At 40.8% G+C, this 24,048-nt stretch overlaps 1 protein-coding gene across 8 annotated transcripts in view; it reads right to left on the bottom strand.

The window, feature by feature from the left end:
- RGS6 (regulator of G protein signaling 6) overlaps positions 1–24,048 on the bottom strand; it is a 293,323-nt gene that overhangs the window by 100,453 nt on the left and 168,822 nt on the right. For 6 of the 8 annotated variants that reach the window (XR_009967060.1, XM_062630844.1, XM_062630845.1 and 3 more), the window contains one exon: positions 12,687–12,786. The exons of 1 other annotated variant lie outside the window; for it this stretch is intronic. Coding sequence is in view for 6 of the 7 variants with exons in the window: in XM_062630844.1 (XP_062486828.1) it covers positions 12,687–12,786 (100 nt within the window). In the remaining variant the exon portion in view is untranslated. Of the gene's footprint in view, positions 1–12,686; positions 12,787–17,965; positions 18,182–24,048 lie in introns of those variants that run through there. One more of the 8 variants, XM_062630849.1, reaches the window with a different exon arrangement.

Here is a 24,048-nt window from a genome sequence, read left to right on the forward strand (position 1 = left end):
CATGGAGCCTCTGGACCGGTCACAATAGGGTGCTTTTGCCATTCCCTCCCAGTCAGGCTGATTTCAGCCTCCAGCACAGTCAACTCTTGGGATCCTCCTGTCACTCCAGAAATATAGATGGGTTCCACCCCTTGACAGCTTGATGGCATCAGGGTACACTGTGCACCGGTATCTGCTAGAACCTTATACTTCTGTGGGACTGATGTGCCAGGCCATCTGATCCACACAGTCCAGTAAATCCGATTGTCCCCTACCTCCACCTGGCTGGAGGCAGGGCCCCTCTAATGGTCGTCACAGCGTTGGACACTTAAGTCATGTTGAAAGGGATTATTCTGTTATCACAGGAGCTGGAGTAAAATCAGCTCTTCCACTCCATCTGGGAAACTGCTCACCAGAGACTGAAGCCATAGCTCTCATGGGATGATCAGTCTTGGCCCTTGCTCCCCTCTTCAATTCACTCACTCGTTCCTCCAAAGATGAAGTAGGTTTTCCATCCCACTTTGTCATGTCTTCTCCGTGATTCCGCAGGTAAAACCATAGGGTAGCCCGTGGGCATATACCTCCTGTATCTCCTCTGGTGACATTCCGAAATCTTTGCCCTCTGGCCAGTCCATGATGACTTCTAGAATCCCTGGATGACTGGGATTTCCTATTTGAGTTCATTGTGTAATTAGTGCAGCCCATTTACTCCATGTAGCATCAGTTGCATGATGTGTAGAGGAGACCCTGCCTTTGAACATCCAGCCCAGCACGGGCAACCGGGGTGCCAGGAGGAGCTGTGCTTCAGTGCCAATCACTTCCGAATCAGCTCGAACCCCTTCACAGGCTGCCAGTATCTCTTTCTCAGCTGGGGTATAGCTGGCCTCAGATCCTTTGTATCCCCAACTCCCAAAGCCGAGGGGTCAACCTTGAGTCTCCTCTGGAGCTTTCTGCCAGGGGCTCCAGGTAGGACCGTTCTCCCCAGCTTCAGTGTACAGTAGTGGATCGTTGCCTGCTGATGCTGATCGTTCCTTTACTGCAGAACTCATCTGGTTCTATCAAAGTTCATTCTGTGTTGGGATGATGGTTGGAGGGAAGTCAGGGCTAGTTGCTGGTGACCTGAAGACATCTAGTTGATGGGCTATAAAAGTATTACACAGCAGGCAACAGCATACAGTTAAGTTCATTGGCTCTTTTCCCCTAAAATCAAATCCCCTTGAGGTATACATCGGACTTCCCCATCTTCCCGCATTACCCACCAAGTATATCTAGGTCCCTGAGCAAAAGCCATCCCATGAGTGGGTTTGCCTTTACCTGAAGCAGGAATAACCCAGACTGTCTTCCCCAGCAAATTCTTCATATGCACCACGCAAACTTTGTCTCCCTCTACAGTATGTAAAAGTTCTGACTGGGTTGGACCAGCCCTGTTGGTGGATCCTCTGGTGTTGACCAACCAGGTGGCCTTTGGTAAGTGTGTATCCCAATGCTTGAAAGTTCCCCCACCCATTGCTCTCAGTGTAGTTTTTAACAGCCCATTGTACCGTTCCATTTTCCCAGAGGCTGGTGCATGGTAGGGGATGTGATATACCCACTCAATGCCATGCTCTTTGGCCCAAGTGTCTATAAGGTTATTCCAGAAATGAGTCCTATTGTCTGACTCAATTCTCTCTGGGGTGCCGTGTCGCCACAAAATCTGTTTCTCAAGGCCCAGGATAGTGTTCCGGGCAGTGGCACACAGCATGTGTTTCCAGCCACCCAGTGGCTGCTTCCACCAAGGAAAGCTTCCACAATGCAAGCACACATGGTGCAAGGCGCTTGCCTTGGCAGGTTGGTGGCAGTGTGATGTAGTCAATCTGCCAGGCCTCCCCATATTTATACTTCAACCATCGTCCTCCATACCAAAGAGGCTTTAACCGCTTGGCTTGTTTAATTGCAGCACATGTTTCACACTCATGAATAACCTGGGCAATAGTGTCCATTGTTAAGTCCACCCCTCGATCATGGGCCCATCTATATGTTACATCTCTGCCCTGGTGGCCTGAAGTGTCATGGGCCCACCGGGCCAAAAATAATTCACCTTTATGTTGCCAATCTAAGTCTATCTGAGCCACTTCAATCTTAACCACTTTATCCACTTGTTGGTTGTTCTGGTGTTCCTCAGTGGAACATGGGCCTTGATGCTTCCAGCCCGGCACCATTCACTGGGAGTGTGTGAACAAGCTGTCTGGCTAGGTTTAAACCACGACAACTATAAATCAAGTTTTAGAAGATTCAGTCTTCTGATTGTTTTTTCTACTTGACAAATAAATAAACATGGATGAATATGCCACTGTCCAACTCATTACTTTCAGTAACAATAGTCTTGAATAGCCTTGTGATTGAAATTTTATCAGAATACAGTAACCTTTATTTCTTTTCTGTGGCTATTACTGTTCCCTTTGAAAGCTCACCTATCAATGTGCCTGAGGTTAAAGAAAAAACATAGGCAACATTTAACAAAATAACTCTGGAAATATAGCAAATATCTCATTTGCAAAAAAGTGTGGGTTTTCCTGTTCAGGAAATAGGAATAAAAATTCTGAATACTTAGAGCAAATGTAAAAATATCAAACAAGAAACAGCCATCAGAAATTATTCACTCAGGTCAATCTGACAATGTTTCTGGCACCAATAGGGAAGCAATAAAGTTTCCATAAAAAAACAAGAGGGAAGGGAGAAGATGCAATCCTATCCACAATAAAAATAGGTACAAAACCAACAGAATAAGACTTTCTATGCGATACAACAAAGCCTCCCTCCCCTCCACCCCTGCAATAACTGGATATAAAACCTTCCACCGCTACAGACATACATTTCTTTCTTATCAATCTTTGGTTGGTTGTTTTTTTTTCTTGCGATTATAATTACCATGTTACATTAACCAACTTCTCAAAGCTTCATGCACATTTTATTATTCATCTCTAGGTAGAAGGTTATCTGAAAACCTTGCCATAAGTGGAGATCTCTGCATGGAGAAAATTCTTGTTGTGCAAGTGAAGGTGTAATTCAAGAGAATGCTGAGACACTCTTGTAAAGCAAGCGGCCGTCAAATAGGAGTTAACTGAATGAAGATCTAATTGCTTAGTTTTATTTCTCGGCAGGACCAAAATATAATTTTCTTCCCTGCATGTGGTAGTGAATCATACATCAAAAATACCCAAGCACATCAATTCACACCATACTCAAAACAAATCCATGGGAAACCAGCATGTGATTTTGAGAGATTTCTCCACACACACACACACACACAAAAGTTAAAGAAAACACATGAATGTGCATTATTTGTAATAAAGGATATGCCTGGTGAGCCTGGAAGCGTTCTCATTTTCCTGTTTGCCGTTTCTGGTAGAAAGTTCTAAAGCCGAATGTATGGCACTCTCAGGTGCTACGCAGTACAAATACTTAACAGACCAAAGAAATGAGTGTTTCTACTGGAACAGGCAGAAGAAACCAAGTTATTCATCAACCATTCAGTGTATCCATGCAAACCAAGTAACAGTTTGTCTGCTCCAGCACTGTGCCAACCCCCCTCAGCTACAGCTTCTTCTGGATATGTAGTCGAGCTGTCCTCAGTGCAGCTTTGAGCACCAGTGATTTGACTGGTGTGCTATTTATTTTTGTAAAAATCAGCTGGTGCACGATATAATTCTTACTACTATTTAAAGTAAAAAAAAAAACCAACCCTTTCTTCTTCACCCCACCCCCAACAGTTACATTAATGGTTACTTCAATGTTGTAACTGAGATATATCATACATGGAAGAATCATCAAACCTAATGTACATGTAAAAGACTAGAAAATAATTCATGAGTGTCCTGGGTTCAGCAGCAGCAGTCATTTTTCTCCTTCTTAGTAGCTGGTGCAGTGCTATGGTTTTGACTTTCAGCCTGGGAACAGCGCTTATAACACTGACGTTTTTAGTTTAGTAATGTTTACTCTGACCAAGGACTTTCTGAGTCTCATGCTCTGCCAGGGAGGAGGGGAAGCTGGGAGGAAGCAGAGACAGGACACCTGACCCAAACTAGCCAAAGAGGTATTCCATACCACAGCACGTCATGCCCACTATATAAACTGGGGGCTGTTACCCGGAAGGGCTAGATCACTCCTCATTTTGGGCTGCGTATCGGTCGGCAGGTGGTGAGAGGTTGTATTGTCTTCCCTTGTTACTTCCCTTATCATTATTATTATTGGTGGCAGCAGCAGTGATTTGTGTTATACCTTAGTTACTGGACTGTTCTTATCTCAACCCATGGGAGTTACATTCTTTCAGTTCTCCTCCCCATCCCTCCAGGAGCAGGGAGAGCAAGTGGGGTTGAGTGAGCGTGTGGCTGCATGGTTCTGGGTTGCCGGCTGGGCTTAAACCACGACAATGAGACTGGATTTACAGGATATACAGTTACCAGTTCATGAGTCTGGATTTACAATTACTAGAGTTAACTTGTGCATTTCATTAGAACAGCACAGGAAATGTAACAAGCTTGTGTTTTGCAATATAGGCCCTTTAATTAAAATGCAAGTAAGAATCTGCTCAGTAAATACCACCCTGAAAATTACTTTCATTAAAAAGCCAAAGAACAATAGATAAGAATGAATAGAATATATGCATGGAATAACGAGGCAGATGTATTCACCAAATAGTAAGAGGGGTTTATTTTTCTCTTGGCTGGAATGGCATGAAATTAAAGCAACAGATTCCAGGATTTGCTCTTTCACATTGATAGTGGTTACCATTGGGCATTTACATATCATTGCTTTTGCAGTACCTCAAGATAGAAATGGTTTGTCTAAAGGGTCAGATCTCCACATACACCTTGGTGGGGTACATGGCTTTTGGGGCACATGGGAGCAAAGCTGCTCCATGGTGTATCTGATGATTCGCAGCCCACATCAATGCTGGAGGCAGGGCAGAAACAAAGCAAGAGTTGTGAAAAAAACAAAACTGTGTTGGCAGATCTTTCACCATGCAACTCACAGGTTGCTATGAAGTGAAGACAAGAGAAGTGAAGTATTGCAGCTTGAGTGCAGTCTGCTCAACACTCACATCCAAAAATGAAAGCCACACGGTACTTATAATTAATCTCTGCTCTTTTGCTGTGTCATTCAGATCTGGAAACAAACTTCTGTAATACTGCTGAGCTTTTGAAGATAGCAAGATGAATGCAGAAAAGCATAAATCATTCATTCCTATGAATTTCTACAGGCATTGAAATATTGTTGACTTTTCTTTTTAATGCTTTATTCATTAGCCACAATATTCGTTCAGCTAAATGCTGTCTTTCAAAATAAAACTGCAGTCAGCAACAAGAATGTTCTTAATATGTAAATTTTTTTTGTTATTGTGGCTGAATTACCAATTCATCGTAACGCTGGAGTTCAGCAGGTAATTTATCATCAAATCTGTCTCTATTCCAGCTTTTAGTCTCAACTGGAAGATTGGAAAGGCCTACAAGCAATTCTTGGGAAGAACAAAACAAAACCAAATGCAACAGTTTTAACAGACCTGCTTTGTTCCAGGCTCATAGCTTTCACTTAATGCCTTCCAGGCCAGTAATTTTCATGCTCAGATTCTTCAATAAGTGAAATTATAATTTTGTGTTGTTCTAACTTCTGCCTAGGCAGCTGGAAGGTCTTCTTGGTTTTACTTTCCCTTTTGACAACATCACTTATCTTTGGTGATTTTGGTGATTTTTCATTGTATTTTTATTGCCCACAGGAATACCCACATCACATGAATATTTAAGCTCCTGATTTATTATAGCTTCAATTGACAGATGCAGAGACTCAAATCCAGCAAGAACAAGCAGGACCACAATTCTAATGCAAGAAAATTAAATTCCTCATAATATTCAGGGCTTTTAGATAGCACTTCAGAGGTCATTTTACTGACTGAATACTAAGGCTTCAGAAGGTGTTTCATAAGTGTTCTGCAGTGGCCTAAGCCAAATTTTAATGCATCCACTGCTGTGATGTGATTTTCCACTGCAGGAATGACTACTTTACATGATGTCATATGAAAGTACATGGTTATGAAAAACATCTAGTTTTGCTAATTCTAAGCGATACTTAATTTCATTTAAACGTTTAGGATTTACTCCATAATGTGTGCACACATGTTTAAGGGATGTGCAAGCTTCATGTGATGTATGAGCATACTTACGCAGAGATTAGCAGCCCCAAAGAGTATGGAGAACTAAGAAGGAGATGCAGAGAAGTGGCATCAACAACCAGCTATGAAACCTGCCTTTCTTCTCAAAGCTCAGAGTAGCTGTTAAATTACACATATCCAAATAACTGGGATAAGTTCATGCCACACAGGTAGGGAGGACCACTACTATATAACGAGCTGCACACAAAATGCCCCACACAAACCACCGGAGCTGGGAACACACAATATAAACCTAGCACAGCTTGTGATGAAAAGCTGCACAGGCTGAACTGTAGCTTGACTGCAGCAGAGGGCAGTGATGCACAAACACTAGCAGCACTCATTCTGCATAGCACCTCCAAATGCAGAAGCCTGTCCTTATTTAGTTCCAGCATTCTTACCACTCTCAGGCTTATCCTTAAGAACAACTGCATGTTCTTTATGTGTCTTTAAGTGTACACACATGCAGATGCAGAGGTATATTGAATAGACACTCTAAAATATAAATTTTGGTTACTTTCTCATATTTATTTGACAACTAGATCCTATTCAATTAATCTGCTATGCCCCTTGTCTTCTGAAAAAATCAAATCCTTTCAACTTTTGCTCCACAAAGTTGTGACTTGCATCTTAACAACAGGCAAAGAATTGCTACACTTCAGGCAGCTAATTTTTGTCTTTCTCTTCTCCATCCCTCTCATCCTTTGAAAGGTAGGAAGCTGAATGCAGTTAAAGAAAAATAAGGGAGGGAGAAAGGAGCTGTGGATGTAGACGGCACAACTCTTTGGCTTCTTAACTGGGTTAATTTGTCATTTGGCACAAGAATAGAGAGTTTAAGAGAAAGCTACAGGAAAAAAAAGAATTGCAACGCATGCATTACTTGTGTAAAAGCTGACATATCTAATGCTATGTGATTCACAGCAGCTTTGAAATACTAGATTAAAAGGTGTAACAGCCTTCTTAAGGAGGGATGGTTGGATTACATTTCCACTGGGTGTAATTTTAAGAAGAGATGTATAAAAGAAGGAAATAGAAGTCGCGATGAAGAAGCCCAGTCTTGAATTAGTTTCAATGGAATTTTCTCAGAGCATTTCATTTTCTCATGAGAAATAAGTGGATTTCATGCTTGACTGGTGTTTGCAAGCCAGGTTCTACCACACAACTGCACAACTGCTGAATTTACTGCGTAGCATCTGCTGTACATAAATTTGCAAAACCATACAATACTATAGACATACATATATGTCAATTTTAACCCATAAACATGTTCTTTCTATTATTTGCAAATCAGTAAATACCCCAAATTAGTTAGGATATTGATTCAAGTTTTGCTGGAGTTTTTTGTGGGTTTTTTGTTTGTTGTTTCTTTTTTGTTTGGTTTGTCTGGTGTCCCCCCTCTCTGTTTTGCTTGTTTTAACTAAATAGGCTCATTCATGTTTAGCAAGAGATTGACCTTGGTTTAGTTTTGAGACTATCTACACCTACTAACTTTGTCTGAAGCAGACTCAGTACCACATTTCAAGCCTCCTGTTTCTCAAAACAGGAGAGGAATGCCTCAAAACTGCAGAGGAATGACAAATAAAAGAAGATAGATAGACCTGGCCTAGAAGTTCAGACCCAGACACTATTTTTGACAAAAGTTTTAGCTGTTCAGGTTCAGAGACTAGTGCTGTCCCAGATTCAGGCATGAGTGGTTTAAACTGAGAATGAAACTACCCAAATGTTGAGGGAAATCTGTATCAGGCACATTCCTCTGGTTAAAATGCTACAGTAGATGCATGCAGATGTAAGCTGCACAGATGGCCCAGAGGAGCCCAAATCCATTTGCAGCCACCTTATGGAGTTTCTTGGACCCAGTGAAATTAGTTTCTGTAAGGCAGCAAGGCAAGTTCTACCCCTGCAAAAGCATTAATAAAAGCAAACATCATGGCAAAGCACTCAGCCTCACAGCTTGCTCTCTGGGCCCTGCTAGGTGATAGGTGCTAGCTCTCAGCATTGCCAGTGCTGGTCCTGCTCCCCATACCATGACCTCTTTCTTTGTACAGTTCCTCTGAACAGGGACCTTTCAAACCCTGGATGCAAGGAACTCACTCTTCTCTCTTGTGCTTCTGGCTGCCACATCTAGATGAGATGTGTTTGATCTCCTTTGAAGGGAAAAGGCAATGAATACCCTCAGAGCAGCACCACAGGAGCTCATTTTGCAATGGTTGTATGAAGTCCTCTAGCAGAAATTTTGTCCTGAACTACTTCACCAGGGAACACTATCAATAATGAAGTCTCCCTTTCCCAACTCTATGGGATTTCCAAACTCCAGCATCTTCTTTGAGTGACATTCTGATGTGCTCTGGGACAATGCCATAGGCACTTGCCAAGACACATGCTGGCTTCTTCAGACAGAGACACATGGCAGTTTAAACTTGGTTTAGATCATGAGTCTCAAGTAACGACAGGCCATCTGGCATATTTCAGTAATACTGGTACTTTCAGCTCAGAGTGGTCCAGGACTTAAATAAAACAGACATGGCAGGTCAGGATTGAAATGCATTGGCAGGGCTGTGTGCACAAGGCTTGCATGGCAGCACTTCACACAAGGCAGTACAGTGAGGACATCACTCATCTATCCAGCACAGCCACACAGGAAGCTTGCGGAGGAGAGCAAGAAGACAAGTGAGTGCTGGGGTAAGCTTTAAGAGCATGACCCAGATCCCAGCTAGGGGACTGCTGCTGGAAAGAGGCGTATCAACTCAACAGAGTACAAGGATGAACTTGGAGTGAGTTTGGGGGCAGACTGAGAAGCATAAAGGAGGCTTTTTGCACTGGAAGGCTCAGCTTTGCAGCACTGATTTCTTGCTGACTTGTTTTGGCAATGTTGTATAAGGTCAAGTCTGAATCAGCGGGAGCAGAAAGAATACACATTTGGTCCTCCAACCAAACAAGAGGTTAATTTTAAGTTGCAATTGTATGGAAATCAAAGAGATGACTAGAAAGCCAGTTATGTTGCTTGTTAGTGCAATTAAATGTTCTTAAACAGTCTGATGACTGGGAAAAATAGAAAATTGTTGATTCATTTACAGAAACATTGTAATTACTGAGGAAATTGTTTTCTCACTAGAAGTGCAACCCCATTTATTGCAGCAACTGCCATCACATGCATTGGCTGACAGCCTAATCTGGACATAGACCACAACACTACTCAATACCTGCCCTCAGTCAGTTTTTTATTCCATACTCTAAACTTACCATTGGAAAATGTCAGATACAAGCACACAGATGTTATGCAGGCTGGTTTCATCTTACTTTTATTCTCTGTGCCTTGTCCATAAAACTGGAGACTTAACCAAGAAGATAATAGGGAGCTGTGTCCTCCTTTGACTTTGAGCCAAAACCAGGGAAGAGGATACCCAAATCTACTTCTAATGCAGATTAAAATGTGCCTTTGGCACTGCATCCCTACATGGACTCATCATACAATCAAAAAGGTTTTTTCATCTTTTTCCCCGATTCCTCTTGTCAGGAGAGGACCATTAATGATAACTCCTGGAGGCTCCTTTCCTTGAGTTACTCAATGCCTCATTCACACCTTAGGCATCAGGAGAGATGAAAGCAAACCAGATGAGTGGTTTTTTCCCTGGTATTCAAACTTTAAATCAAACACTCACTTTCTGTACTATAAACAGAGCCGCCTGTTTAGAGCACCAAGGTGCTGCTGTAATGTTTCTTTCTCTTAAGGTTTTATATTTCTCCTGTGTAAGAAGCAATTAAAATAGAAGTGTCAAGCAAAAATAACCCCCTGTTAATCACAGTCATTGTGAGCCTGCCAACTAAGTCACATCTCAGTGTTGCTGTTCCATTTTTCAGGTAGAAAACTGTCTGAGAATGCCAGAGTCTAGAAATCAATCTCTTTGCAAGAGGACATCCAAAGTTTCTGAAAAATACAATCTCTGTTCATGATACTGAGTGGAATTAGATGAGCACCAAAACTGAATATACAATGAACCTAAGAATAATTCAAGTTGGAAGGATTCTCTGGAGTTCATTTAGTCTAACCTCCATCCAAAACAAGGTTAACTGCACAGTTAGGTCAGATTGCTCGGTTCAGCTGGGTTCAGGGCTTTCTGAACACCTCCAGATGCTGGTTCCACAGCCTCTCCAGGCCACCAGGCCCATGCTCAGCTGCTCTGATTATAAACAACTTTCTTCCTAAACTAGTTGGGATTTCTTTTCCTGCAGCTTGTGTACATTGCCTTTTATGCTTCCAACATGCTTTCCTGAGAAAGGCTTTGACTGTGCTTTCTCCATACCCTTTCATTCCTTTCAGCTTTCCTGCCTCCACACTGAACAAACCCAGTCTCCTCAGCTTCTGCCTAAACATAGGTGCTTCTGCCTCTTCAAGTGCTCCAGCTCTTTACCAATTTATCACAAATACTGAAATATTATATAAATTTCTTTTGGTTTTGGTATACAAATAGGCAAATCTATGCATCTGAAAGGAGAAATGAGAAATGGAAAAAACTCTGGACTCTCAGCTGAGCCATTATTTTCCCATACTTCTCAAACTCAGAGGGTTTATTTGCTGCCTGGTGCATCACAAGGGAGCTGCCTCCAAATCACCTGAAGGGAATGATACCGAGCTTGTTCCCTTCCAAATCTGAGAACTTTTTGTGAGCTTTGAAGGGAGGTTTTGTTCATATTTTATCTTAATCTTTTTTTACTGTTTCCTGTGCTGTATAAACCAGCCATTTAAAGATGATGCAACAGCAGCTGCTGTTCCAGAACAGCAGAGTGCAAGGCAGTTTCCATCACACCAGGGAGCTGTCAACCAGAGTGGTACCCAAGGATAAGTATAACCTGTTTAAAGATGCTGTGAAGTCACCTGTTTCCTTTTTCTTTTGAGTAACGGGTGGTGACTTGATGACTAGATCAAATGTTTAATAAATGCTATGAATATTAACAGGAATATCAGAAACCTGGTTTAGATGAGTTAATCTTAAAACATCCAGCCTGTGTATTGCAGACTTGAGCTTATAGAATGAGTTTTAAAATCAGATAAATGGTTATTTCCCCCAGGAACCTTCAAGAACAGTTAGCTCATACCCAATCCAGCCATAACCTGCAATTTAGTAACACAATTTTCACACCTCAGTCTAGATTCATGTGTCTTTTACACTGTAAAATCCTAATCCTGCAACTGCCAGTTACACTGAGTCACCAGTCACATCAATTTTAGACAGAAGAGCCTGTTGTTCAGTAAAATGGGGTTAATTGTACTAAACCTCAGTTCAGTAGAAACTTCATTTCAATTTCCATATTCCCTGCCTTTCCCCAAGAAATCTGTAGATTTGTATTCCCTTCTTGTAGCTTAAGTTTGACATTTTTTCTGATGCAAGGATATCAATTCACACTCCTGAATCATTCAAACTCTGCCCCATACAACCATTTTCACTGTAAAGATATTTTTGAAGTGCATCAGCTCAGATATGCTCTACTTCAGGGAACAATGGCTTAATACCAGCTGCACTGCCAGAATCCCCATTGACAACAGATATTGCTCAATTATTTTACAACAGCATAAAGACCCCAAGAGCAAGAACTTTGAACTGTCAGTCTTCTCTGAGTTACTGATGTGCTATATATATGCAGCAACACAACTTCTGCATTTTTAGTGATTATCTGAATTTTACTGCCACAAAGTCACAGTCACAGAGAACAAAGCCTTTCACTTTTCAAATAGGAGGGGAAACTTCCCAAAACAGGCTCAATGCGTGGATTTTATCTGATTCGGAAAGAGACTCTGCAGGACAAAAAAAGTCATATTTACAGAGATACACATCCTCATAAATTAGATACCACAAGGTATCTCATACTGGACAACAGCCTACTGGTAAGGAGCGGGAAACCAGTAGTTTTGTGCTACCATAGTGAACACTAGTATTAAATTAGTGAAAACATGTACCATAAACTAAAGTACAAATCCTCCAAGCAATTTACATCACCCCGAATAAACTCCTCATTTATCAATGGCAGAGTTCTTTATTGCACTGGATGATATTCTGCCTGGAAACACATGTTGGAACAGTTTTATACTCTGACTCACAGTTTCTGCACCGTCTTCACTTTTGTACATACAGCTTTAATAAAGCAGCACACATGCATAAAATTCCTCTACCTGTACTTGAAGTCCAGTAAGAATATCTGGGAATTATATTCTTTATTTCTCTTCTCTGATATTGTCCTATCCCCATAACAGCGAATTCCTCTGACTGGTGATAATGTGATAGCCACAAAAGCTATATAACATTTTTCAATAATGCACCCCTAAAATATAAATGCTTGCTTGCTTAAACAGAATTAAGAAATCTTGGTTCAGTACTGCACCCTGTAACAGTGACAAGCAGGAAAATAAGCAGAGAGGGGCATTTTTTTTTTTCTTACATTCCTTTTTTTGTTTTTGTGGCTGTAGTAGTTTGCTTAGAGCCAGCAAGTACCAGCTCAAGCTCTCTTGGCTGCTACCCAGGGTCCTTACCGGTGACGACACTGGGGATTTTAGACAGAAAGCTCTTGACAGTGCGGATGGGAACTCCACCTGTTTTGTCATCCTGCATTCTCGTAATGATGTCTTCAATCTGTCAAAAGGAAGGAAGACTTAGTGTTTTATGCAAAATGGTGACTGTAATACTTATATACTATGAGTTATTTGGAGCCCTGCTGGTAAGATGGGCTTCAAATATACCATGTGTATTACTGCACACACACAGACCTAGAGACACAGCTATTGCTTCCTACATTTAAACCTTGAGACCAGAAACCACAAGACGACATAGACAAGCTTGGAAATTGTCAGTTGGAAACTGACAATCCAATTGCACTTGTCCTTTTTTTTTGCTGCTTGGGGTGACAGAAAGGTGTTGTTTGGTCCACACGTGAATTGGGTTAGCCTCTATACTGCAGTCAGCTTAAAGAGCTTCCCATCCAGTCCACTTCCCCCCTCTTATCCCACTTTCATTTGAATCCTTGGTGCTGTGACCTTTGGAGTCCTTCCATTTTCCAAAAGGTCACAGACAGCTACCAACAGCCTACGGCTTGAGAAGAGCGTAAGACAGGACAGCTTCAGAATGATTGCCACTGCCTCATGATGTAGGCTTGGATGTATGATCTGCGGCCATCATACAAAGTAAACAACCAAAGGTAAAACTATCATAGAGAAAACCTAGTTACATTTTCACAGTCAAGTTAACTTTTACTTCACATGAACACACAAAATCCATCAGATATAGAAAAACATATAATCATCTTCAAAAGCCATAGCAATCAGATGATCTGATTACTGGGGGAAGGAGCTTAATCCTCCTTCCATTTACTCTAAAATGGGAAGGGATTTTTGCTCCTTTTGAGGCTACTCCCCCTGCATTTGCTTGAAGGCAATGCCAGGGAGAACAAATAGCTGAACATAAGCACAGCTGAATGTAAGAAATCTGGTATCTCCAAAAACTTCCTTCAAGTTAGTAAGGTCTCAAAAGCCCAACAAAAATAAACGCAGAGCTGCTGGCTCTGTTAGCTTGTGCAGTTGACAGTACAGCCCTGCCCACTGCTAGTGACAGGGAGCAGAGGCCAATGGCAGACAGACAGGGAGTACAGCTCTGATTTCAGATGAAGATTTTTTCCTCACATATCCTACAAAACACAACCTCAGCAAGAAAGATTGTGCGGTGCGAGCACAGCCCCTCTCTCCTGTAAAGGCAGCCTGAGAGCTTAATGAGCTCTCTTCAAATCTGGAAAGTCAGCTTTGTTTAGCGATGCGCAAGTGAGTTTTTCCACAAACTTAACACCTACATTTCAAAACAAGTTTAATTTCAAGCCTTCCCAAGGTGGTAAGGCAATCTCTCTGCCAACTTCAGACGCTGAATTTGATCACCGTGTTTTTAACCTCAGGCTATCACTTAACTGATCTGTTCACACCTTGTTTACATGTCATTTTTAAGTTAACACATGCCCTGAACAAATTCTCAGTAGGAATGAAGTCACAAAGATGAAAATATCCTGAGATATTCAATACATTACATGAGAGCTGGGTACCTACAGTTAACTTGTGATAAGAATAATTCTACTTTTCCTCCAACCCAAACACTATGAAAATTAATACCACATCTTCCTCTTTACCTGAACCTTATGCAAGGTTATTTGCTGATCAGTCCACTAAAAAGAGAAGATCTGACCCTTTCTACCAGCTTTTGTGTTCTGCTTCCAATGTTTGCAGATATTACCACCTAAATTTCTGGCTAGGTATGGAAATGTTTCATGACATAAGTAATACAGTGACAAAGCTGAAAAAAAGTGATTATTAGAGCTTCAAGTGTTGAGAAAAGTAAAGAGGGAACATCAAGCACAAAGTTCCCTTTCACCAAAGCTTTTCATCTTAACTTTGAAGAGTTAGACACTTCGCTGCAAATGATTCACCCTTCACTTTCTGCATATTTTATTAAATATCCTTTAGGTTTCCCTATCTAGCAGGCAGGGAATAAGAGCCCTTCGATAGTTCATTTCAACAGGCTAGGAGTCAGGAACTGATAAAACTAAGCATTCCTCATATTTTCTCACTCCCAAATAAGCAAGCTTTGATGAACTAACTTCTGCCCAACAGGAGTCATAATAAGAACACAAAATGTTGGGTTTTTATGGCAGTCACTGCTATTTCAATCTGGTCTTATTTTGCATCAGTAAAGGGAACTGTTACTCTTCCCTCTCTGTAGATTCTGGGTTAATATGTCCCTGAGAAAGCCAAAGCAATTTATGTATCCGCTGTCACTGTTAGCTACACAGTGTAATGTATGCCTAACAAACTAGATCTGCCTTTTCTCCTGACTAGTTGCTGACAGTTCTACTCCCTACATTTGTCCAGAATGATTTTATTTCACATTTCAGTACATTGAAAGCAGGGTAAAGGGCTTTTTGGCTTCAGGGCTATGTTATTAATTGAGAAAGAACCCTACAGCAGGTAGTTTATGACAGTTTACCAACATACTGTTACACAGAATGTGTTAGGGATTTAACACATGTATGGGATTTGCTGGTATTTATTAGACTTTTCCATTGTCATTATTTTTACTGGCCTGTGGAAGGTGAAGGCATGAAGTATGCATCAGGTTTCTGCCCGATTATTTGTAGCAGGTACCCTACACTTGGGCATTCCTGTCAGCAGCTAACCTGTGGCTGGAGAGTCTCTGAGCATCACTCATCAGTGCCAACATTAAACATATAAGGTTGTATAAACAGCTCTGTGTGATGCCAAGCATCCTCTTCACCGCAGATGAGAGCACTCATGAACATTGGTGGAGCTGGATGGTACATGGAGGAAAGGATCAGTCTGTTTTCAGCTAGCATGAGCTATATATATATCATTATATATAAATTTTATCTTATACTTGACTGAAATACAAGTCTAAAATAGACCATTTCTCACCTTGCCAATCCCTACGGGTCCCATAAGCACTCCTGACAAAGCTCTCTGATGCTACCAGCATGCCTATGGCTCTATCTGCTTACTTCTGCCACACAGCCCCACAGCCCCACAGACAAGAAAGGTTAATTTGACAAGATGTCTGAAGCCAATTCGCTTCACTAGACCAGAAAATTTCACTCTGATAAACACAGAAAGAGAAGGCTGGGAAAAAAAAAAGGGCTAATAAACCTCCCTTCCTCACCCTTGGGGGAGAAAGAACAACCTTGATTCTGAAGCAGTGCTGGAGAGCAGCGAAGCAGCACCACCAGAGAATTGCTGTGTGACCTTCAGCAAACAGTTTCATCTGTCTCTGTCCAAGTTTCCCCTTCTCTATAATGGAGATAATACCAAATCACACAGGGGCAGTGAAACTTAATTTAAAGGTGTCAGAGAGGAACTTGGAGTGCCTTGGACAGTGGATGCTACACAACTGTGGAAGATAGGCTCTCTGTCTTTGACAACCTTTCACAATGCCAACAGCAGCAACAAAAAACACGGCAAAGCACTGATGCATCAGCTGGCAGGGCCATTTGGCTGCTTCCCACATGAGTAACTCCCAACAACAGATGAGGGCAGGGACACCGATGAAACTGGTCCTCTTCCCAATGGAGCTTTTATCTGTGCTGCTTTAAATTTCAGAGCTTATTTCAGATAAAGGCAGAGTATACCACACAGCTCCCTCATGCTTGAGTGTGTTTCAGGGGAGAAAGAAAACAACAATTATGTTCTTCAGATGTTTAGTGGGAGGGTGAAACAGAGCTAATAAGGTCACCTTGAAACTGGTAACATGCTTTAGAGATATTTTTATATCTCTGTTGTGAATAGGAGGGTAGGAGTAAAGACACAACTACCAAGGCACTCACAATTGTTTGCATACTGCTGCTAATCTAGACACTCTGTGAAGCTCTAGCTACCCAGCAAGTCATCACTTGGAGAGACAGGTTTCACCACATCAATTGAATTAAGCAAAACAATGCTTAGGAAAAAACTGTGACACTTCTCATTCAGCTGCTGAGGTGAAATACCAGAGTCTGGGGAGTACAAGGCAGCAGCTTTTTGACCAGATTATGCTTCCCCTAGCACAGCCTACAATATCAGCTCTGCGCAGCCCCCCTCACTCAGGCCTGGGCTGTGTTATAAGAAAATGTAGTCATGGAGAAAGAGAGTGGGAGTTATTCCCCTCAGGCAGTGTATGCACATTTGGAAAATAGGGTTTAATATTCAACAGAAAAACAAAGCTTAGCAAATTAATTCAGCAAACAGAGATTCTCCAAATAAGCTCAACTAATGCAATTTTCTCCCTTCCCAAAAATCAAGCTTTTTAGCCTGTCAATGTCAACAGTCAGAAGTAAAAGACATCAGTGCGTCAATGTTATGAAAACTCAAATTTTCATTAAAAACATTTCAACAGACATACTCCCAAAGAGATCAAATTCTACATAAGCTATAATTGCTTAAGAGGAAGATATTTGGGCATGTTATAAAGCTGTGTAAAATACTAAAAGTGAACTCTTATTTACTGATTGTGCAACTGCAATAGAAGTAGCAAATGGTTGGAACTCTGCTGCATTTTACAGCATCACAGAGGTTTCTCGTGAGCAGAGGAATGCATTTTTTTTCTCGTGCTTTCTATAGTTACGGTAAAGATGTCACATATAAGCATGTAATCAGCTTCAGAGATCTTGTACCATTTAGAGCACGGCTGCTCTAATTAGAATCCTTCTTAGGTTAGCTGCAAATCAGACCAAATGTTTACTTTGTTCTGTAGCAGAAGTATTAAGCTACAAGTGTAGGAAAGTATATCCAGGGAAGATGACGTGAATTTTAAATAAAGCATTTCAGTTGAAACCAAATGGTCATAGAATTACCACTGAGGTGTGATGCAAGCCATATTTTGGTGTAAGAAGTTATGCCATTACTGATATACAGTGTGTATTGAATAGGGGTGGGGTTTGTGCAATTTATGAGGTAGGCAAACACAAATGCAAATCAGCACACAGATTGATTCAGCCAGGAAATCTAGGGTGGAATCCTCTATAAACAGTTTCTCATTGTGCAATCTGAATTTGAGGAACCACTTTGGTGGGGAAGAAAGGAAGAAATTCTGTCCCTCTCCCCTAAACAATGCTGCTGAGGAAGTCACTAGTGCTGACAGCATTTGGGCTGTTGGTATCTGTCAGCTAGTGACAGCACTGCACCTCTCAGACCATTTCATACAAGTCACCAGTCAATCAGTACTAACTCCTTCTGACCACGCCATCCTCATCAAAATTTGTATGGATAATCCTGACGTGCTTTGCGATTACTATTGCAGATAGAAGGCTGAATCAAAACAAAGAAGCATCATGGGTTGAAACATGAAGTTATAATAGGAAATCTAGAGATGCACTTACGTAATGTATTCATTACAGTCCCTTATGTGAATAACCAAGAGGGGCTTGGGAGAAGCATGAGAGTATGTGCTTTCTTTTGACAAGCTTTTACTGAAGTCACTGGCTGTGGGACTGGCAGCATCCTGCTGCCTTGCTCTATCCAGGGCCCGATACACAAGTTGCCATGGAAACAGCAGAGGTTTTCTTTTCTGTTGCATCACCGCACTGAATGTAAAACTCCAAAGGTCTCCAGACTGCTCATACAGTGATGAATGAGGAGTGGAGCAGACATGCCTACTGCAGCCTGCCCAGCAATCATTGCAAGAGGAATAAACTGTATGTGATGTGCCAGAGCTCCTTTCTATGCCTGTTCCCATGTGGGCATGCACTTTTGGGCACCTTGCTGCTCCCACTGCAGTCAGGGTACCAGGGTGAGCCCAGCCTCAGGAATGCCCAGGAGCAAAGCTGTGACCCAGCTGCCATTTGAAATAACATTACACAAACTGCTTGAATTGGCAGGTGCCAAAAGTAAGAGTTCGGCTCAGCAGCTTTGATTTGGCGGGTGCCTTTTGGGGGTTCGCTCCCACACTCCCAATTTCGCTTTGAATTCTAGTCAACTAATCTTTCTCATGCAAGAAAATTATGCTGTAATGTGCTTTTGTGCTAGAACAACTGACAAAGCTCCACAAATCTTAAGTCATTCAACTCTGGGCTGGGTTTTCAATTTCCTCAAATCCTCCATGATAATAGGTCAGCTTTTGAAGCCTGATTAGAAGTAACACAAAATAGTTTTAGTATTACACCAGACTGCATGAAGTAATCAAGAATATTAGCCTGTGGTGGTCTTTGCATGACCTGGTGTGAGAAAGCAGCACCTTACTCTCCCCTGTGACACTGAACTGTAGTTTGATAATCACAGTACTTCCAGAGGAAGTTCAGTTCGTCTGGAGCATCAAATATAAGGCACTTCCAGACAGAAAAAATCCAGACTTCGGTGGGTCACTAAGGGTGTCTGCTGCATTCCTGAACATGTTCTGCATAAAGAAGAAGAAAACAGAAAAGTAACTCCCATTTAAAGTAACTATTTTCCATTTAAAATTAGAAAGCTTATGTTTGCACTTGGATTTAGGCCCAAGTGCTTGAGAGGAGATTTGTGTCCATACCCTTGTGAAAGAGCAGAAGGGATTTGCAGTGAAAAGGAGGACACATGAATCTTAAGACTTTTACAGTGTAGGCTTCTTGTTTCAGTCTGAGCTCCAACAAAGGGCTACCAACTGCAGGCAAAATTGGATGAAACTTCGTAGTGCAAACTTGAGAATATTATGATTGAGTAATAAATGCAGAGTACTGTAATTTCCTATTCATTTTGCAAAGCTTCATAAACATGTGCCTAACTTCTCCTGCAGTAATGAAGGCTCTCAGAGGCAATCAGAAAATAGTTCATGTTATCTCCAGTAAGATGCAAAAAGTTTGGTTTTGCTGTTCCCTGCCAGAAAGCTGTATCACATGAACCAAATCTCCACCGTTATCTTCCCTAATGAATGGATGAGAGAAACTCTCCAGCACATCCCTTCTATTTTAGTAGTTGATGGGCTCCTGTGGCTTAGCTAAAATAAATTATGCAGAAATGTGTGTACACATACAACAAATGTTTCTCTGCAAAACGACATAGAGGTGGACCTTCAGGAACTGGGAATTTTTTGCCTTTTTTTTAAGCATTCCTCTGTGCATATAATACTGTGGCACATAATACAGTGTGACAGGTCATTTCATGCACCATTTAACTCTTTGCACTGAAAAGTGCCATACCACAATAAAGATTAGATACATCCACCTGCACCCTCCTAATACTGTGAAGTTAATGCAAAGCAGGGCAATTTATAAGTTACTGGAAAGAGAGGAAACAGAGGAAACCCTGTTGATCACCATGAAAAGGTTGTATTTTGTTTCTCTCCCTCTCCATGTCATAATGTCACCTTGCAATTTTTTTTTTATTTTTTAAACACATAAAAACTAAAAAAAAAATACTTCAAAAAAATGCAGAAGCAAAGTCATGGAAAAATCTGTAAGTTTTCCACCCAGGATTTAAAGGCACCACTGCAAAAGGAAATGTAATTTTCATTTGAATTTAAGAATAGAGGGAAGCAAAATACTTGGGGATTTGTTTGCTGGTAAGTGAAAGAATGGAAATTTGAATTCTTTATATATATATATATATATATATATATATACACACCTTTGCACACTATGTCTTTTTCCATATTGCTTTTTAATACCTTTTAAATGCATATATTAAAAATTTACAATTTTATAACCAAAAAAATCCACAAGATCATCAACGCTGGAAACTAAAGATTGGTTTAGTCCACAAAGAGACAAAACTGAAGTGTTTAGCACTGTAAGACTTTCGATATTAGCACTGGGAAAGAGTTCCAGACAAAAGGCAGTGACAGGCAGGGCTGGTATGCCCACCCACCAGACCTAAACACTCTGCAACATAGAGATGCCATTTTTTTGGTAAGGTGATAAGGTTTGTGCATTTAGCAATCATTGAAAAAACATTTTTCCAGTGCTCTGCTTCACTTTCTCATATGTCAGTGATCAGCAGTAAAATGGAATGTATTAGAGAAAATTTAAAATGAAGCTGAGCATTAAACCAAACCAGATCTGATTCTCTGCAATGAATTAAAGGCATGAATTAAAAAATGCACATACAGTTCTCATAACTTGATCATCATTACTGGATTCATTAACATTTTCATGCACCGTAACTACCATTTATTATTCTAGGCCTGACTGGTGCTTCCCCTTTGGCAAAGTAAATGTTGCAAATCAAACAGTAGGTGTAAGTTCTCCTGCATCACAGTTACAGTCTTCACCATGGATGAAGTTATTTGCTTCAATGCCAATTTGTGTTTTATTCAGTGGTTCCACTACTAACTCTGTCCTTTAGTCGTAAATTGATAATGTTGTTACTAAAAGGAATACTTAAAAAAAACAATTTGTAACAACACTTAGGAAAAACAGTGATTTTTCTTTGTTCACATAAAAAGAAGTGTCAAATTCTTCTTCCCTCCAACAGTTTTCCTTCTTCTGCTAGTAATGCATCAAGGAACACATCACTTGCAGAAAACTTGTACCAGTTAATAAAAATGATGCCATGTCTGCTTTGTTTTCAATCTTAGCCTCTTAACACATAACCAGTATTTTGCTTAACTCCTGGGGGATGGCAAGGAAGAGTTATCAGTAGAATGAAATTTAGAACTCCTACAGAGAAAGGTTTCATTTACTTTTGGTAGCTTATTGCTATCTTCTCTACAGGGGCCTATGTAAAAGACAACTGAAGACACTGCTCACAATGCAGTTAGCCATCAAAAACCCAAGGTGCTCTCAGCTGCCTCTCCTGCCAGCAGACAGCACAAAAGCCTGTCTCTGGCCCTGTAATGCCAACTTGCTCTTTTATCCACTGGGAAAGGACAGAACAGAATAAAAGGAGCAGACACTGCATACTGTGGCTGCAGCTTGATGGCTATTTCATCAGGTGAGAATACCAAATGAGCAGGCACCCTACCTCCAGAGCATTAAATAAAAGCATCACTGTCGTGTGATATCTGTAATTGTACAGAGATGGGGTTTTGTTTGTTTTGTTGGTGTGGGTTTTTTTTATTCTACTTTTAAATGCAGGAAGTATTAACTCCAAAAGATAAATAGCAAATAATCCTTTTGTGTGACACAGGTAATTTTTTCTCATAGATTTCATGTTCAATCAGTGATGTTTTCATGGTACGGAAGGAGAACATCTTGCACAGGTGACACCATCATAAACATTAAATCTTATTACACAACAAACAACCTGTTGTACAATATGGTTTTGACTTCCACTCTGCCTTACTTTCAAAGCAATGGTTTCTGCACTAGTATATTTTTGCTTGTCCATACGTCTCAGTTGTGTAAGTCTAGAAGAGTAGTTAGCCAAGAACATCTTTTCCACTACATTATTTTTTTTTTTGTACTGCTTGATGCTGAAAGATGGAATTGTTAAACACACAACTATCTTGTAAAGGTGGATATTTTTAGTTGTCAAATGTCATCTGAGAGGCAGACCAAGTGCCTGGTCATAGGCTGTATCTATCTCATGTACTGAAACAGTAACACATCAAGCAGCACACAAACAACATGATTTTTCATCACATATATCACAATATAAATCACAGACCATTTTAAAATCATTTACCTTCCTCATTACAAAACAGAAAGCAGCTCCACGTGCAAATGGAAAACACATTTTATTGGGTTCAAAATGGGATCACCATTTTACAATGTTTTTAATTTTTTTTCTGTTTTAACTTTTTATAAACACACTTACAACCCTCAGAAATATGACTTTGACTTTTAGATATGAGTTACATTATTAGCAGGCCTGGCCTGTACTTCCATTCTGTTAAATCTTACATTAGTGCTCAAGTTTGACGCTAGTGCTTAATGGTAAATTATTAACAAAATAGTATAAGGGGTTTTCACTTTGCTATAAAATCATCTTCTTGCCAGCTAAGGTCATTACTGAAGTCACTGAATTATTGAAACACTCACTACGGAGGCAGATTCAAAATCTCCCTATTCCATAACTTTATCTTCTTAAGAAATTATTTCCCAACTTTCTTCTCTGGCTGCAAAGCAACATCACTATTTCCAAAACAACTTAAAAAATACCTAACACACTTCTCAGCAGCTCATCTTTCAGTGGCCTTTCTGTAGTAATATAGGTATAGAGCTATCTATAAATGGCTAGAAACAAAAGCAGAATGCTTGCTGGTAAGAACAAACCTTGTAAAAAAGAAACTTCCTTAGAGCTTTCTCATATTTTTACCCATAAATTCTACTCTAAAATAAAATCAAAACAACAAACCAACCCCAAAAAACTTATTCCAGAGTATTTTCCCTTCTAGGGACCCTCTTGTGCCATTTCTCCATCCTGGCTTGCTCCATCCATCTGCCAGTTCCTGTCCCTGAACCGCCACTACCTCCCTCCCTCATTTGTACATGTTGTCCAAGGACTTCAGCACATGCAGCTCTGAAGGGATAGACACTATATGCCCTGAAATATGGTGCCACATTTAAGCTCTGCTGTCTTCATCTTTCTGCACATCAGAACTAGCCAAGCAGCTCAGCAACCTTTGATCTGAAACCTTTTCCAGGGAAGGAGAAGAGTACAGTAGCCATAAGTCCTTTCAGACTGAATGTTGACGGGGGAGTCACGGACAAAGGCAATGTTGATCAATGTGATCAAGCGATTGCCAAATTTATTCACACACATCAACAGCTTTTATAGTTTATAGGACTAGTTGATGTAACCAATATAGATTCTGAATAGCTCAAAAGTGCTGTCCACACATTTTCAAAGTAGATAATAGGTTAGCTGAAAGCTTGTCCATTTGTTACTTTTTGCACACATCTTACAGTTTTCCCATCCCGCTTCTACATCTTGTTAACCTTGAGCAAAAGCCAAGCTCCTTGTTCTACTGCACATAGCTGTCCTTTAGTAACCTAAGGTTAGGCCTTGCAGCCTGGGTAACTTGAGTTCAGGCCTTACAACTTAACTCAGAGTCTGGCTAAAACCAAACAGCTGGGATGGCTCATATGTCTATTGTTCAGCTGTATCCTTCATAACCACCATCTCCTAAGGCTAAGACATCTGGGTTGGTCATGAAATGTCCGTCGTTCCTTAGCCAATCCACAACTGAACACCAAATGCAGTAGCTCAAGCCAGTGCTGCAGCAGATGACTGCTTCCTCCTGGACTGCTAACACTCAGGATGAAGATGGACCTATGACAGTAAATGGTACATAAAACCAAAAGGTGCAGGCACTTGACCATCAATTACAAGGCAAGAGAAGAGCCTTGGGTTACCTGTGTCCGGAACTGAACAGCAGAGACTATAAAATGACTGGCCTCTGAGCTCTGTGTTGCCACATGAACTGACTGCTTATATAGGTTTTGGGAGCCTACAATAGTATTTC

This window comes from Pezoporus occidentalis, unplaced genomic scaffold, assembly GCF_034315485.1.
Source record: "Pezoporus occidentalis ecotype Australia unplaced genomic scaffold, CSIRO_AGI_Poc_V1 ctg36, whole genome shotgun sequence".
In the NCBI taxonomy this organism is placed as follows: Eukaryota; Metazoa; Chordata; class Aves; order Psittaciformes; family Psittacidae; genus Pezoporus; species Pezoporus occidentalis.